This window comes from Manacus candei, unplaced genomic scaffold (genome assembly GCF_025592945.1).
Source record: "Manacus candei isolate 608988 ecotype Guabito, Panama unplaced genomic scaffold, ASM2559294v1 h1tg000035l, whole genome shotgun sequence".
In the NCBI taxonomy this organism is placed as follows: domain Eukaryota; kingdom Metazoa; phylum Chordata; class Aves; order Passeriformes; family Pipridae; genus Manacus; species Manacus candei.
In genome coordinates, this window is record NW_026138083.1 from 6,510,956 (window position 1) to 6,526,097 (window position 15,142).

Consider the following 15,142-nt stretch of genomic DNA (forward strand, 5'->3'; position numbering starts at 1 on the left):
CGGAGGCTCCGGGGCCGCAGGGGCATCCCCGGGATGCGCTGGCGGGCGGGCGGGTCGGGCCGTGCGGGGCAGGTCCCGCCGGGTCCCGGGTCCCTGCAGGTGCCGCCGCCGTCGCTCGGCAACAGCCCCGCGGTGCCGGGCACGGCCGGAGCCGCCGCAACCCGGAAGCAGAGGGGCGGACGGGGCGGGCGGGGGGCGGCGGCGGGGCGGGACGGGGCTGCCCGCCCGCTCCCTCCACCCCGCGGGGACAGCGAGCCCCGCGCGGAGCTGTCGCACCGAGCACCTACCGCGCTGTGTCCCCCCTCCCCACCACCACCACAACACCCCCTTTCTCCCTCGTCCAAATCCTCCGGACCCGGCGCCGCCGCGCTCAGGCTCCTCCTGGCCGGTGCGGGAGGAGGAGGCGGCGGCGGCTGCTGAGCGGCGTGTGCCGGAGCCAACGGGCGGCGGGGAGCGGGGCGGGCGCTGCGGGGGTGTCGGGGTAGAGCGAGGCGTGACCCGGCTGACGGGCACCGTGCGGCGGGCGCGGAGCCGGAGTCGGACCCGGCGGGAGCGGCGGCACCAGCGGCAGCGGCGGCGCGGGGCGTCGGTATCGCTCGGCTCTGGCTCTGGCGCGGCGTCTCCTCCACCCCCTCGTGAGCCTGGGGAACCTGCAGCTCAAAGCCGCCGCCAGCCACACCACCATGTACCCCGGCAACAAGCGGAAAAAGCTCTGGCGGGAGGAGAAAGGTATTATCGCCCTTCCCGGTGCCGGGCCCGCTTCTCCCGCCTTTAACCCCACGCTGAGCCGGGAAGGAGGGGCGGTCCCGGCGCCCTCGGAGCCGCCGCCTCGCCGCGGGGTGTCCGGCAGCGCTTCCCGCGGCTGAGGGCACGGGGTGGGGAAGCTGGGGGGGGTGGTCAGTGCTCTCCGCCCTTGTCCTGGGGTCTCCTGGCTGAAACACCCCAAAATTGCACGCCCCGCCGGCCTCACGGCAGCTCGGGTGTGCGGGAATTGGGGTGTTCCCCCCCAGCTCGGTGGGACCCGTGAGGAGCGGAGCCCCGGGGCTGAGGGGAGCGAGGGCGGGCGGGCGGTAAACAGCCCCTCTCCTGAGGGCTTCCCGCCTCCGAGTCACCTTGTGGGAGCGTTCCAGGCCGGAAAGTTGGGCACATGCCCTCAAAACGTGCCTTTCCTCCTTTTAACGCGTTCGTTTTCCGAGGCAAAATGTGGTTTATTTGAATTGCTGGTGTACTGTGCTTCAGTTCAGCTTCTAGTGTCCGTCAGCCGGGGTGAAGTGTTCGGGGTATGAGGCTGTCAAAGCACACCCCCCCTCCCCGATTCCAACTATTTACTCCTTTTATCTTTTTTTAAGGACCCCTACCCGTGTATTCTCAGTGTAAAAATCCCTCCCCAAAGTCAAACTCCAGAGCACGAAAACTGTGGGCCAAGCGTTTGATGCAGACCTCGCTGTTTTGGTATTTTATATCAATCCTGTGGAGAGCAACGTAGAAATTAAGAAAAAAAATAATCACCCAGTGGAAGTGTGATATTTATATCTGCTAGGAGGAAAGCTTCTTGCCTGGTGTGTTTACAAATAGTGTAGTAATACACGAGGAGAGGATGAAAAAAATACCAGCGGTTCATATTTTACATTCTCTTTCTTCCGTCACCCCTGTGACTCTGTGTGTGTTTCAAGCTAAGAAGGCAGAAGACCAGTGCAATGGATAGGATTCGTGCTTCTTGTCTGTGGTGGAAATCAAGTGTACATTTGTAAGGAAAAATTGTTAAAACACAAATGAACTGATCTCTCTGCAGGTTAATTGCTCCTGTCAAACTCTTCTCAGATGAAGTGACTTTTGTTCCATGCTTTTTTCTTTCAAAACTGTCTTGCAGTCCATGTTTCTGTAGTAAAAAGTAAGGCGACAAATTTCTACCAGACAAAAGTTTCAGTTTTCAACAAAGATACAGATAAATCTTCTGAGGCATTGTTTATGTGGGGTCAGCTATAACTGACTTCCCTTTAATATTGCATGGTGTTACCTTCAGAAAACGCTGGTTTTGTGCCGGGGGACAGATGGGGAGAGGTTTCTGACAGGCTCTGGTGAGTGTTCCCATTACTCCCACTTGTCTCTTCCAGCTCTGCTGCTGTCTGTGTGAGTTCATAGCCTGGCAAGTAAACCCGGACCCTTGGTGAGGAGGCTGAGTGGAGAGGCTGGAGGGTAAGCTGGAAACCGGAGCAGCTGACACGTTTTCCTTGTCTCAGTCAGCTGTGAGGATGGTGGTCTCCATCAGGTGATGTTTAGGGATGCAAACCAGAGCTCCCCACTGCTGGTGAGGTTTTCCCCTGCAGGAAGCAGGTCTGAGTGCTGGCTGGCCAGAATTCACTGTGTCTTTGCCTAGTGTGAATGAACAGTGTTTGCCAGTCTTCTGCTCCAGTAATTGCTTTCCAGCATGATGCTGATGGTGCTGGGCCTGGGTATTTGAATGATGAGGGCAGAAAAAAGTTCTCTACTCACTGCTGGCATTGCTCTTCAGCTTGTAGTCCTGTGGGACTTGCCAAGTACCTTCTTTACTAGAGAGGAAAATTAGAGAAGCCCAACTTCTTTCCCTCCTACCCAGACTGTACTTTGGAAATCAAATCTTTGGTTAGGACTGCCTTCACCTCTCACAGGTACTCCTGAACCCCTGCAAAGCTGTCTGTGCTTGCTGGGTCTGCTCTTCCCATGAAGCTCTGAGTGCAGTTACTCTCAACCTTTTATATTCTGAAGCACCTCTTGAAAAGAAAAAAGCACCAATTGCTAAATATTGAGTTCAAACCCACTGACAATACACTTGCTTGTCTTAATTACTTTCTTGGTAATTAAGGGTTGGTCCACATCCTCCCAGGGGAGGTCTTGCTTGAGGACAGCTGGAACGGAGCAGGAGCAGGACTGGAGTTGATTTCAGAGCCTTAGACACAGGACTGGGCTGCCTGCAAACTTCCCAAGTTTCTGCTGCAAGCAGAAAACTGCACTTGCAGCGAAGGCTGTTGGGAGCATCTTCTGGGAGGTTTGTGTATAATTAAGTCTCAGTTTAAGTTCTCACTGCTGACTCACGGGAGCAAAGTTCTATAAAACCTTTCTGTAGAGAGCAACTTGTGTTTTGAAGGTACAGGACTGGCTCTATCACCTCTTCAGCAAAAGGCACCCAGAAGTGCTCTGCTTGTCAGTCCCTCAAACGTGACACACAGAGGCACTCGCTCTCTTGGGTCTGCCTTCCTGTAGCACTTCCAGTGTTCACATCAAATACTTGGAGTTCTTTATGCTTGAAGCTCAGGTAACGGATTTAAGTGCATATCTGTTGTGCTTGATGGTGACCCTGGTCACATCAGTTCTACTTTGGCAGATGTAAATATCCAATTAAGGCATACCCAGCCTGCATAACAGAGAGAAATGTTTTTGTCAACTGAATAAATTGGTAGGGCTGTCAAAAACAGCAAAGTGAACTTATTTTGTTAAAGGAGCCTGTGCTCCAAAGTTGCCTTTGGTTATTAGACTGTGCTGATTGCAGCCTCCATAATTAGGAAACTTTATTTAAAAAAAGAAAACCACCACAACCAAAAACTCCACAGTGCAAGTGATTTTCTTTCTTATTTTTTTACTGTTTCATCTGAGAAGCAGTTTCCATGTCCAGCTCTTTCGCCGCCTCTTCTGCTTGAGAAGAAAATGTTCTTTTCAAGTCCATCTAGCCCTTTATGACAAAGGCAAACAACATGGGTTTAGCCTTCCCCTCCACTCCTAAAAACTCTTGAGTCTTCAAAGAGGATTTATTAGTGATTAAAGTGTCAAAAAAACTGTTAGTGTGGTTGTAGTAGTAATAGTGCCACTTGTAAAAACAGATCAGAAGCTTCAGTAGCATATGGGTGTTATGGTGTGCTCTACTGGTTTTTTTTGGTTTTTTTCCCCCTTTCCTTTTGGGAGAGGAAAAGCTCTGCAACTTGTGCTGAGCTAATACTGATCATTGATGTGGGGAGGGAGATGAGGACGTGTCTGCAAAAATCAGCTCAAGTGCTGGGTCATGGGGGTGTTTGCAGTGTTTGGTCACTGGGGTGGTTTTTTTTCCTTGCTGTACAACGTCCATTTATAGAAAGGTCTGAAGAAGAGTGAAGCTGGCAGTAGCCATTGTAGTTGTACACTCTTTGAGGCTTTACCTTTCACTAAATGTCTGAAAAAAGAGATAGTGACTGTCTCAGGAGGAAACAGAAACAACCATCCCTTTGTGTTTTAGTGTGGTAACAAGTGTGTCCTATTAATACTCAAATGAAAGTCTCTGCAGAGAATAAACATGCCTTTCTCACCACCTAGAAGGTAACAGAATGTTTGCTCCCCTAGCATTTCAGTGCACCAGGGGCACTGCACTGGTCACTGCTTGGCTCATGTGGAAGTTTGCACAACTTTTTTCATGTCTCTTCCCCCCACCCAAACAGAGCGTCTGCTGAAGATGACCTTGGAAGAAAGACGCAAGGAGTACTCGGGGGACTACGTTGCATTGAAAGCTATTCCAACGTGGATGGAAGACTTAAAAAGCAAGAGTGAAAGTGATGGTAAGTAAAATGGGGAAGTCTTGAAATGCAGACCACTCTATTTGCTCAATCTGAAGTTACTTTTGGGAGGCCGAGACTTAGAACCCATGTTAGGAGCAGTGACAGTCTAAAATGAGGGAAGGGGGAAAGAAAAAACAACAAAATTTCTTAAAGGCTCATTGGTGTCCCCTAACTCTACAGGTATCCTCAGGTGGAGTCAATAACCCTTAAGTGTATAAAATAGCTGTTCTCTGCAGGAGGCTTACTTTCCAGATACTCCAGTCAGCTGTGCCTAAGTAGCTTTGTCTTTGCAACTCAGTGAGCATAATGATCTGGGAAGTCTGGGCAAAACAGTGTTGTAGGTGACTGAAAAGCAGAGGGGAAGTGCACAAGCGATGTCGTTTTCTAAAAGTCCAGGAATGGGAGGAGATTGGGTTTGAAGCCTGTCTTACCTTTGGTCCTGCCTGCTCTCTTAGGCTGAGGATTAATCCAGGCCTGGCCTGGATTAACTCCCACTCTCTAAGTGCGTGCAGCCTTATCGTGGTTGTGATCACCAGGAGAGTTGTCTAAATACTTGTGGTGATGACTGACCAGAAATGAGAATCCTATTCCCTTAGAGAGTTCTGTCCTCTGTAAGTAATTCTGAAACAGTGCTTCGTTCTTTGTCTACTTCCCTTTCATCCACCCAAGGATGTGGAAGGATAGGGATGACTTCTGAGCTGGTTACCTCCTCCTCTTTTCTTCCTGGGCCTTGTTATCCTGTTTGGCTGAAGCCTGTGTTTTTTTTGGAGGAGCATTTAACTAGGAGACCTAAAGTGTTTCCTGCTTCTGCAGGTATAGGACTGGTTTTCAGACCTTTTTGTTACCACTAAGAGCAAAGACTGGCCTGCGAACAGGTGTGTAGAGTTGTCTTGTGGCTGCAGGTGAATGTGGTCTTTGTGGTAAATAATCCAGGTGACATGAGGCCTGGAGGTAATCAGCTGTTTTTAATAAAATGGGAAGGCTGTAGCACTTATTTTAGCACAATCTGGAGGAGCTGACAGATCTGCAGATGTCCTTGTCATAAACAGCTAAAGCTCTTGTCTGCTCTAAAAGCACCTGGAATGACTTTTGCAGTGAAAATATGTCAGAGGTTGCTGAGCTCTTCAGTGCTGCTGAGTAGCTGAGTTACATCAGTACCTATAGACCTCTTTCTCCCTTTTATATCTTACAGCATCAGGAAGCTTGTCCATCTAGAAATCAAAGGCTGCATAAAAATAAAAACTGTTACCTGACTTCCTCTGAGTTCATTTCAGAGGCCTGTGGTATGTGGGAATATGCAGTATGTCGTGGGGTTTAACTGGGAGACTTTTTATCCCTACTAGCCCAAACTATGTTTTCATTGCAGCTACTCTCACATTCCCTATAAAGTGCTGAAATTCTCAGGTCTTGTATTACTTGGGCTGCTGAAGGTGACAAGGTGTGGATTTACGTTGTGATTGGTGTTAGACTTCACAGAAGCAAAATGTCACTGTCTAATATGTGGGTATTGAATCATGGCAGTGGTGAATTTATTTTCTTGTAGCCGCTCTTGCCTTCTCTCTGTTAGTACTCAGTGCACTGCAAAAAAAATGCTGGAAGGCAAAAGTTGTGCTGAAACACTTCTCTGCTACTGGAAGCTTTTGTTATACAGTACATTCAGGAGGAAATACCCATAGTCACTTGTTTTCTTTGATGGATTTGTTGTAAATAAGCCATGTGAAATAGGGAACTTCTGGAAGGCTGGGCTGCTGAAATGCTTCCACATTCCAACTGATCAATACAATTAGAAGAAATACGTGTATTAATGTGACTTATTGCATGTGTTTCAAGCTTCCCTTAAATGTTGACCCCACTTGAAGGTATTGAGAGTTTGCAAGAACTATTTTTTTGAGCTGAAATACAGAAAAACTAGAATTTCAATCTTGCTGATGGGGACTTCTGCTCTGTGTACTGGGACATACAGAGGGCAACAGGTACAGCCTGAGTGAGGGTCTGGAGAGAAGTGAGGCCCCAGGTGTGATGCAATTGGTGATGACTTGACAGTGCCATGCCCAACTTCTCGTATTTTCTTTTATTGAAATGTGGCTGCTTGTACTGGCAAACTGAAGAAGAGGAAAAAAAAGAAAATCCTCTATATTACTTGTCAGGCCAAAACAGCAACTGATGGGGAATGTGGAAAAAATTCTTTACCATTTACTTCCAAACAGTGAAAAAATGACAGATTGATTAGTAAAGCATGGAGTGGCTGCTCAGGAAGAGTGATGAGGAGAAATCAAGAAAGCAACCAAGAACAAATCAAGTGAAGCAGGAGCAATCAATCAGCTGCTGTAGTAAGAAGCTGCAGGAGAAAGGCAGAGCATCTGGGCTGGCAATAGTCCCTGTAGATACTCAGTACTCAGCTGGAGATTAAGACAGTTCAGTACTGCACAGATTTGTGTACTGGCTGTTAGGAACAGCATAAAACCTTCATGGTGCCCATTTTTAAATGTGAATGACTTGCTGGGGGGTGTTGGGAGATTCCAGGTAGGCACATGTTTTTGTCATGTGGAAGTTTAACAGAAGATTATTGAAAAGTCTGTGTGTGGAACTGCTCAAACTGAAATGACTTAAGAGGTTCATGTTGGGAGGGAACCAACCTCACTGCTCTTTGTTGACACGTTTGGAGAACATACTGTAGTTTGTGGAAGAAGGGTTTTTCCTCATGCCTCCTGCTTCACCCTTTGATGAGAAATTGTGTTCAGAACTAAATTCTGAAGAAAACTGGTAAAACTTGGAGTAGGTTTGTGTTTTGGCAAGGCTGGAGGTCTTTGTAACTGAGTAACAGAGGGATGTGTAACTCTGTAAAGCTTTCTGAGGAGCAGAGTTGGGGAGTTCTGAATGGCAGCTGACAAGGGCTTTGTCTCTTATAGCAGCAAAGGTGTTTGAAAGCATTTGGGAGTTGAAAGCAGCAGTGTCTGTGTTAAAATGCTCTTCTGTGACTAAAACAAAACCCCACATTGTTTTGCAGGTGTCCTCATATGGACAGAAGTAGCCATAAGTTGGTGTGTGTTTTGGCATGGAATTCAGTCCATGTTTGTGTTAATTCTTCTTTATGGGAGGAGAGTGGTGCAATGTGGAATGCAGAGACTAAGCCTGGTGCCCTCTGCTCTGGGCTGAGGGAAGCAAGCTGGTGTGGGTATTTCCAGAAGGCCTGTGCTGTCAGAATCCCTGGATTTTGGGTGTGCCAGGAGACACAAGTGGATCTCGGAGATCAGCTGTTATAACACAGCAGTGGAAGGAAAAGGGAGACTTAGTGAAAAGTGTCCCTCTTTAATGTCACAGGGGATGGTAGAGGGGCAAAAGTTTTGTTCTTTATGTTCTGTAAACATAAGCTTTCTTTGTTTTAACTGCATTTATTAAAGAAATAAGCAGTTACCCTTTGTAGAGGGCTGGATAGTATGAATATACTGAAATCCATCATTCTTCCCACTTCTTATCCTTCAGATGCACCAAATGCAGGCATCTCATCTGTTTTCTTACGTACTTTGAAGCAGAGTCCCTTCCTGACAACATGTGAATAATGGACTTGTTTTCTGAAGCTTTAGAATTTATATCCCTTTGTTTCAATGATATTTATTCCCCACCACTTTATGCTGGGCACTCATTCTGTACAGCAACAGGAGCTAATGTTGCTCAGTGACTAAAACACCACCAATGTAGACTCATGGCTAGAGTGGTTTTAGAAGTTAAATACATATATTAGCTTTTTGTTGGGTACACAATAATTGCCAAAGATTCTCTGCAGAGATGACTTAAGAAAACTTTTTCTTGAAAGCTTTTTGAGAAAATCAGGGTCTTGGTAATTTTGTTTTCGCTGAGTTTTGTGTGCCACTTGTAGAAAAACATTTTGTTGCATTAATTGGGCAATTCAGAAAATGGAATAAATTTTATATAGTTGAACTCCAGGCAGCTGAGAGTCCTGCTGATTCTCACAGCCTCTGGAATTCATTTGTATGGCAGTGTTGCCAAGAAAACAGCAAATTCAGGTGGTGGTTTAAAGGTCTTTGCTAATGGTAAGACCTGATTTTGATTGGATGAAGTTAAAAGGGAAGGACACAGTAACTAAGTTTTTAATTTTTGTTTAAGATGTAATGAATAAAAGGTCTGCAGTCCTCTTTTTTTAAGCAAGTCTTGAAATATGTTTAGATGTTTTGGCAGCTTCTGTATCTTTTTAATCTGCTATTTTTTTAAAGAAAATGATATGGTTCAAAGTATATTCAAATTAATCTACTTTAACACTGAGGGGTTTATGTATAATAATTTGCTTTGGATTTAACAAAAGCATCTTTGCACTGTGAATATGTAGCTTTCTAAATATTCACAGTGGGTTGGCACAAGATTACAGAGACAAAGTATCAGGGTGAGCCACTCGAAATGCTTCGTGGTGGAAGGAAAATGTGTGGTTATACTGAGCCGTGACCAGCATTTCTTGAGATGGGTAACTAAGCACAGGTAACATAACATAATAGCTGCTTGTGGCCCTGTTTGGTGTGGATATCTGTCCTGCAGGAAATAGGAATCCAGGTGAATATTATCAAACTGACCTTGGCAAGTGACACCACTACTACTACTCAGCCAGGATGTCTGCAAGTGAGAAATAACATCTCTCTAAACCACTCATTATTTCCAGTGACTTACACAGAAGAAGAAATTGTGCTCAACTAGAACATGAAGATTGACTGTTGGGCAAGTTATGACAATGTCTGTAATAGCTGTGTCAAACCAGTGTGTTTCAAGACCATCCCCCCAGCAAGAACCCAAGTCCATCAGCTTGCACTGTGTGTGTTCTTTTTTTTTTCTTACAGTGACTTTAGCAACTGTCTTTATAACACGTTTTTAGCTGAGTGACAAGGAGGAAAGTAAATCAAGAGAGCTCAGTGTGATGCTTTCTATCTGTCAAAGAAAATGGTGCTTTTGCTACTGAAACTCTTGGTCTGGTGAAGTTCACAGTGCAGCAGTTTTTCTGCTGAGCTCACACAGAAAACAGCAATAACTTGTGTGCCACCATTCAGGATCTCTGCTGTTACTTGAGGCAGAGTGTGAATTCCAGCTTTGCCTAAACTCCTGCTGTATTTGGTTTTGTCCTTACTCTTCGTGTAGTCATACCACTGTTACTCCCACTGAGTGTCTTATCACAAGGTCTCTCCAAGACTGGTGTGTTAAAGGTTAGAAAGCTGTGTCACTGAGATGCATGTGGAGATCTCTGCTTATTAATTGCTGTGTGTAATAGCTGAGGGAGCACCCCCCAAAGAGCAACAGCTGTGGTTTGTGTGAATTGTGTGAAGATCCTGGCAATGGAGTATTTGGAATACTTGGAAAACGATGTACTTTTTGTGGAAGTGCCTGTAAATCTGTTTGCTCATTTCTGCTCTCTGTCCATATATATTAAGGAAGGAGCAAAGGAATTGGAGGGGTAACAACAGCAAACCATGTTGGGAGCTTCTCAGTCTGTTCTGGAGGTGTCCAGGAGTCTGTGTGCATGATGTGGGGTGACTTTAAGGCTGAGGTGGTTTTTGTTTGGCTGCAACCCATATCTAAGGGAGTAACCAGAGCCCTGTGTGTGCTCTGCTTCACCCAGGCTCTTGGCTGCCCTTTGGGGACGTGTCCTGAACAGATGCAGAGCTGCAGAGTGGTACAAATCTGACCATGTGATTTGCTGGCCCCACACACTTTTCTGTCTTCTTCAGATGCAAGTTTACTTATTGCTTGAGAGCAATAATCTGTGTGTGTGTGTGCGTTGGTTTGGTTTTAGAGGCAAATATTCCTCCTTAATTAGTGATAACCCTGATATAAGTGGATAAATGAGTATGCTTAGTGCAAGGGGTGGGGAAAAACTACAGTAAACAGAAAGAATGAATATATAATCAGTTGACTTTATAATTCCCTGGTGAGCTACAGGCATATAACCTTTATAGGATGGATTAGCTGTCAAAGAGGTGATGCTTGTGCTACATTTTTTTTTTAAAGTGTTTTGAGGAAGAACTAAAAAAAATCTTTCAGCAAATGTGAGATGATTATTACAAAGTAAAAGTTCAGATCTGTTTACATAGATTAAAAACACAAAATCCAGTGTGGCTAATCCTCTTTTCAAGAAAGTAATAGCACTTGTCTTTGTAATTAAGGCAGTGATTTCTCTTTAAGCTGATGCTTGGTGATTATTTTTTTTTTTTTGACAAGTTAACTTCCACAGAGCAATAAGCTCATACAGGTCCTGGATTGAGTTATCATTTTGTGGCCCTTCTGAAGGCAGCTGAGAAAACCCTCTTATCTGCAGTGGCAGACAGCTCCTTGAGGGGCAAGAGTTAACTGGAGGAAAGGATGCTGCTCTCAACAATAAATTGGTGTCCTTACTGAGGCTCTGCAAGCTCTCGGTGGGTTTCAGAGAGCAGTAGCAGGTGGAAGTGCAAGGGGAAGTCAGGCATGTCTTTGCCAGAAAGAGTATTTCCAAAGTTTAATTACTGGTGACACGAGTCTTGACCAGATTAATAATTTCCAAACTTACTTCTGTCTCATGCAATATGAGATACAATCCTTTTTTTCTGTAGCTGCTGAACATCTCTGCGCACTGAAGTTTTGTGCAGAGGTCCCTGGGGAAGTACTGAGCAGAGTTAGAAAGTGGAGATGATGCAGGGTGCTGTGAGCTGGCAGGCTCTGCTCGCTCAGGGTGTGAGGGAGGGTGGCTTTAGCAGCACTGATGCTGCAAGTCGGGATGTGCTGTTCCTCAGGAATGACTGAGAAAAACTGTAGGTTCCAGCCTGGAATATTTTGGTGGCTGACTCGTCTGGTGTTCAAGACTACTAAGATAAAGCAGAATAATAGTAGCTTTTTGAGCGAGGTAGTGTAATACATGCAGGGGAAAAGTAACAGGACTTTGGCTCATGTCTTCTCTTTGATCATCATTTTCTCCGCTCCCCTTTTTACGTATAAAGGATGAGCTTCTTCAGAGTGTGGGGGATTGCAAGATCAAACCCCCAAATTAATGCTCTGCAGAGGCAGTTTCAGTAAGTCATCCAGCTTTGCTCAGTGTGTTGGCTTGGCTAATGCCCCAGTCTATAATTTATGATGGATTGTGGCATATGTCCTCACAGTCCTGTGCAGACAGATGTGAGCCAATGTGCCAGCCTGCTTAAAAGCCATGTGCCTGTGATTAGGTTGAGTCCAAAATCAAGCTGTTAAATTGTACCCCTGTCATGGCTTACTATGTAGACTTGTTGTCTGGCTATGTGACTTTTGGATATTTTCAAGTGTAGGTGAAAAAAGCTGATGTCCTCCTACAGAAGATGGGAGCCTCTTTTGATAAGACAATAAGAGACTGGTGTGGATTGGTTTAATTTGCTGTAGCTTAGGTGTGACAGACATTTATGAAGGTGCTGAGCTGTTGCCTCAACTAGGATTTGCTGCCTGGGACTAATGATAATTATGATCACACAGGGTGGGCTACTCAGCTGCTGCTCTTTGGGTGTGGGAGTCTTGCGTTGAGTTTGAAAATGAACCTCACACTCAAACTGGGTAAGGATTCTGCTTTACCTCCCTCGGTGAGGTTGGGGGATCACTGATGCAGTTTGAGCTCACTGAGCTCTGTTAGGATCATATTAACCAACTTTCATGGATAGTTGCGTTTGCTTCACGCACAGTTAGACACTTGATTGCACGTGTTAAAAACCCAATCACTGGAATCCAGATAAGCCTGGTCTTCCTTTTTCGATTCACTAGAGCTGAACTGCTCAGCACGTAGAAATGTCTCTAACAAGCCAACTGACGTCTGAGTAGGTTGTGGGGAAGAATCACAGAATCATTAAGGTTGCAAAAGACCTTTAAGGTCATTCAGTCCAACCATTAAATGGTAGTACTTACTCTGTGAAGTGATACGTGGCTTTCTCTTGGAAAACCCAGTTGAGACAGAATTCCTCATCCCTGTAGGAAGTGCTGTGTGCAGATGCATTTGTTACGATGCCCAGAAAATGCTCTTCTGTGCTGTAGAGAAGGCTTAACAATCCAGTTGAAAGGTAAACTTGGATTTTGCACAGCCTTTTCTGTGTGATTCTTTTCTGTGTGGCTCCATTTCACTAAGAATTATTTTGCACGTCAGTGTGGGGTGTGAAAGGGAAGCATAATGTTTGTGCACAGAAAACGTCCTGAGACTTGCAGCTGTTGTATGTTGACTTGGCATTTCTGCAGAAGTGTGTCACAAGGGTCTTTACCAAAGCTTCCAGATGGTTTTGTTTTGGGAGATGGGATGCTATAGAATGCACATCTTGCAAAATGAAGCCTCTCAGCCTTGTGCTGATGTAGCCAATACATTTATTTCTGAGAGTGGTTCTCTGCAAGCACCTTTGCACTGAGAGCATCTCAGTTGGTGGTCAAACACTGTGTCAGAAAAGGTTGTTCTAGAGTTTACCAAGAGCCTCCTGTCCAAAGGACTTGATCCATCTCTAATGCAGATGCTAAAAAAGGGTAAAACTGATCGTACCTCTGTCTTGCTTTACAACATTTCCCTGCTTTATCCCGCGCTTTGCTTTTCCAGAGGCTCGTTTATGCAGTGGTGGGCCTTTCTGATGGTCTCTTTTGGTATGGATAGTTAGGCTGTAGAGGTGTTCTGAGTTCTGTGTTTTCCATTTACCCCACAGGTTTGACTTGCAGTTGAAGTTCATCCTGCACTGGGTTTATTCTCATGTGCTCAGTGTAATCTTTTCTGTGTGAATAAGGTCCTCTGCTGCTCACCTACTGATGTAGTGCGTGTTATGTAGACATGCAGAAGAAGATAGAGCTAAATCTTTCTACTAACTGCTAGTGAGTTTGTAACTGCTTGTGAGTTTGTATTCATTTCCATTTTTCAAGTCCTTAAATTAAGCAAGTATGACTAATGATAATAATGGTAGAGTTCTCTTCAAATATTGCATGTATCCTCTGCCCCTTGCTGTTTAAATTGAAGTTCAGCTGTTCCTTAGGGTAGCAAATCACACGTGGTATCTCAGGGAGCAGGGAAAGGGAGATACTGCAAGGTACGTGTTACCATCAAGCCTAATGTCTTCATGTAGGAAACATCTTTTGCACTTGCATAAGAACTTACCTACCTGCCTCTGGTACTAAAGTTCCTACTCCCACCTGATAAAGAGTTGTCATTCATGCAGAGAGGCTCATGAATGACAATGCCATGAAATGTTTACTGATGGTTTTGCTGTAGTTTTGCATAGTTTTCTGGTAGTAACATTTTATTTCCGAGCTCCACTGCAACTACTACAAAAGCCTGTAATGCTCAGCTAGAGAAGTTGTTGCTTAGCAATGGTGTAGGGAATTAAAAAAGCAGGAAATGTAGAATATAAATTGTCTGACTGCTTAGTGAGCTAATGAATGAAAGCTAATGAATTTGTGGTTTCCCACTATAAACTTATTTTAATCCTGCTTAATGCTGTATGAGGGTTTTCATGTTTTGGTAAATGAAATAGGTACTGCTGAAGACCAAACACCTGGCTGTTCATGAAAGGTCATTTTTTTCCCAGGTTCTAAAGCTGCACTGCTGGTAGTGTGTTTTGGATGGAGGCTCATAGTTATCCCAAGAGATGGTGGGTGGATTTGAACACTCCAGGAATAGTTGTAGGAATGCTGTGATACTGCAAGGCACAGCTCTTGCAGTGAAGGTGATCTGACTTGTCTGTGAAGTGACATCACCCCTAGTCTTCCAGCTTTATAGACAAGTATCAACATATTCATGGAGCAATGAACAGGGGTCTAAAGCAATGTAATATGTTTGTCTCTCCATTTTTGGGCTTCCACTGTTAATCACAAACTCTCAGTAGTAGAAGGAGGTTATAAAGTAGGAACTGAGTCTTAGACAGTGCAGTTCTTGCCTCCATGTGACCTTGGCTGGCCATATACTGTGTAACTCAGGCTGCTATTTGGGAAGAAGCATCTGCGTATTGAAATTCTTGGTAACACTGGGAGTGAGGCACTGATAATCAGACTTGGGCAAGAACTTAGCAAATGCAGCATCCACCAGCGTTTTTATCCCAATATATCATTGCAAAGTCTGGAAGCCCTCTGAAGGTTCATGTAAAGAACTGACCAAACAAGACAGCGATTGAATGAGTGTCTTCAAGTACACAAAGCACAGCTCCTTCTGGGTCACAGCTAAACCAGCAGCCATTCCTACGGACCCTAAATCATGAAATCCCAAGCCAGCAGAAGCAACCACAGCAGCTGGATGCTGACTCTCCAAGTAAACACACAAATACCCAAGGGCCTCAGCCTACTTGTGTCTTGTCTCTGCTGTCACTGTGCATGCTGCTGAAGTGAGAAGACTTTGATTTATGAGTTGACAATTGCATGTCCCTGCAGACCAGGTTGCATCACAAATTAGAGCTGAGAATGTGTTCCTGTTCTTGTTCTCCTCATTTGTTGTTACTCCTTTCTCAGAGTTGGGTCTTCGGTACTTTTGCATTCCATACCAAGTCTTCTCTTGGTTTACAAAAACTTTAGAAAAAAGGCAAACTCCTCCTTTCTTTCTACTTCCTCTTCTCCCAGACTAAAAGGGTTTTCTTGCCTCT

The 15,142-nt window shown here is 45.2% G+C and overlaps 1 protein-coding gene across 3 annotated transcripts in view; it reads left to right on the forward strand.

Moving 5' to 3' along the window:
- The first annotated feature begins 533 nt into the window (after positions 1-533).
- The window catches only part of MACROD2 (mono-ADP ribosylhydrolase 2), an 840,112-nt gene continuing 825,503 nt past the window's right edge, over positions 534-15,142 (forward strand). For all 3 annotated transcript variants that reach the window (XM_051792687.1, XM_051792686.1, XM_051792688.1), the window contains exons 1-2: positions 534-729; positions 4,443-4,559. In XM_051792687.1, coding sequence (XP_051648647.1) covers positions 684-729; positions 4,443-4,559 — 163 coding nt within the window. In that variant the 5' untranslated portion in view covers positions 534-683. The remainder of the gene's footprint in view (positions 730-4,442; positions 4,560-15,142) is intronic.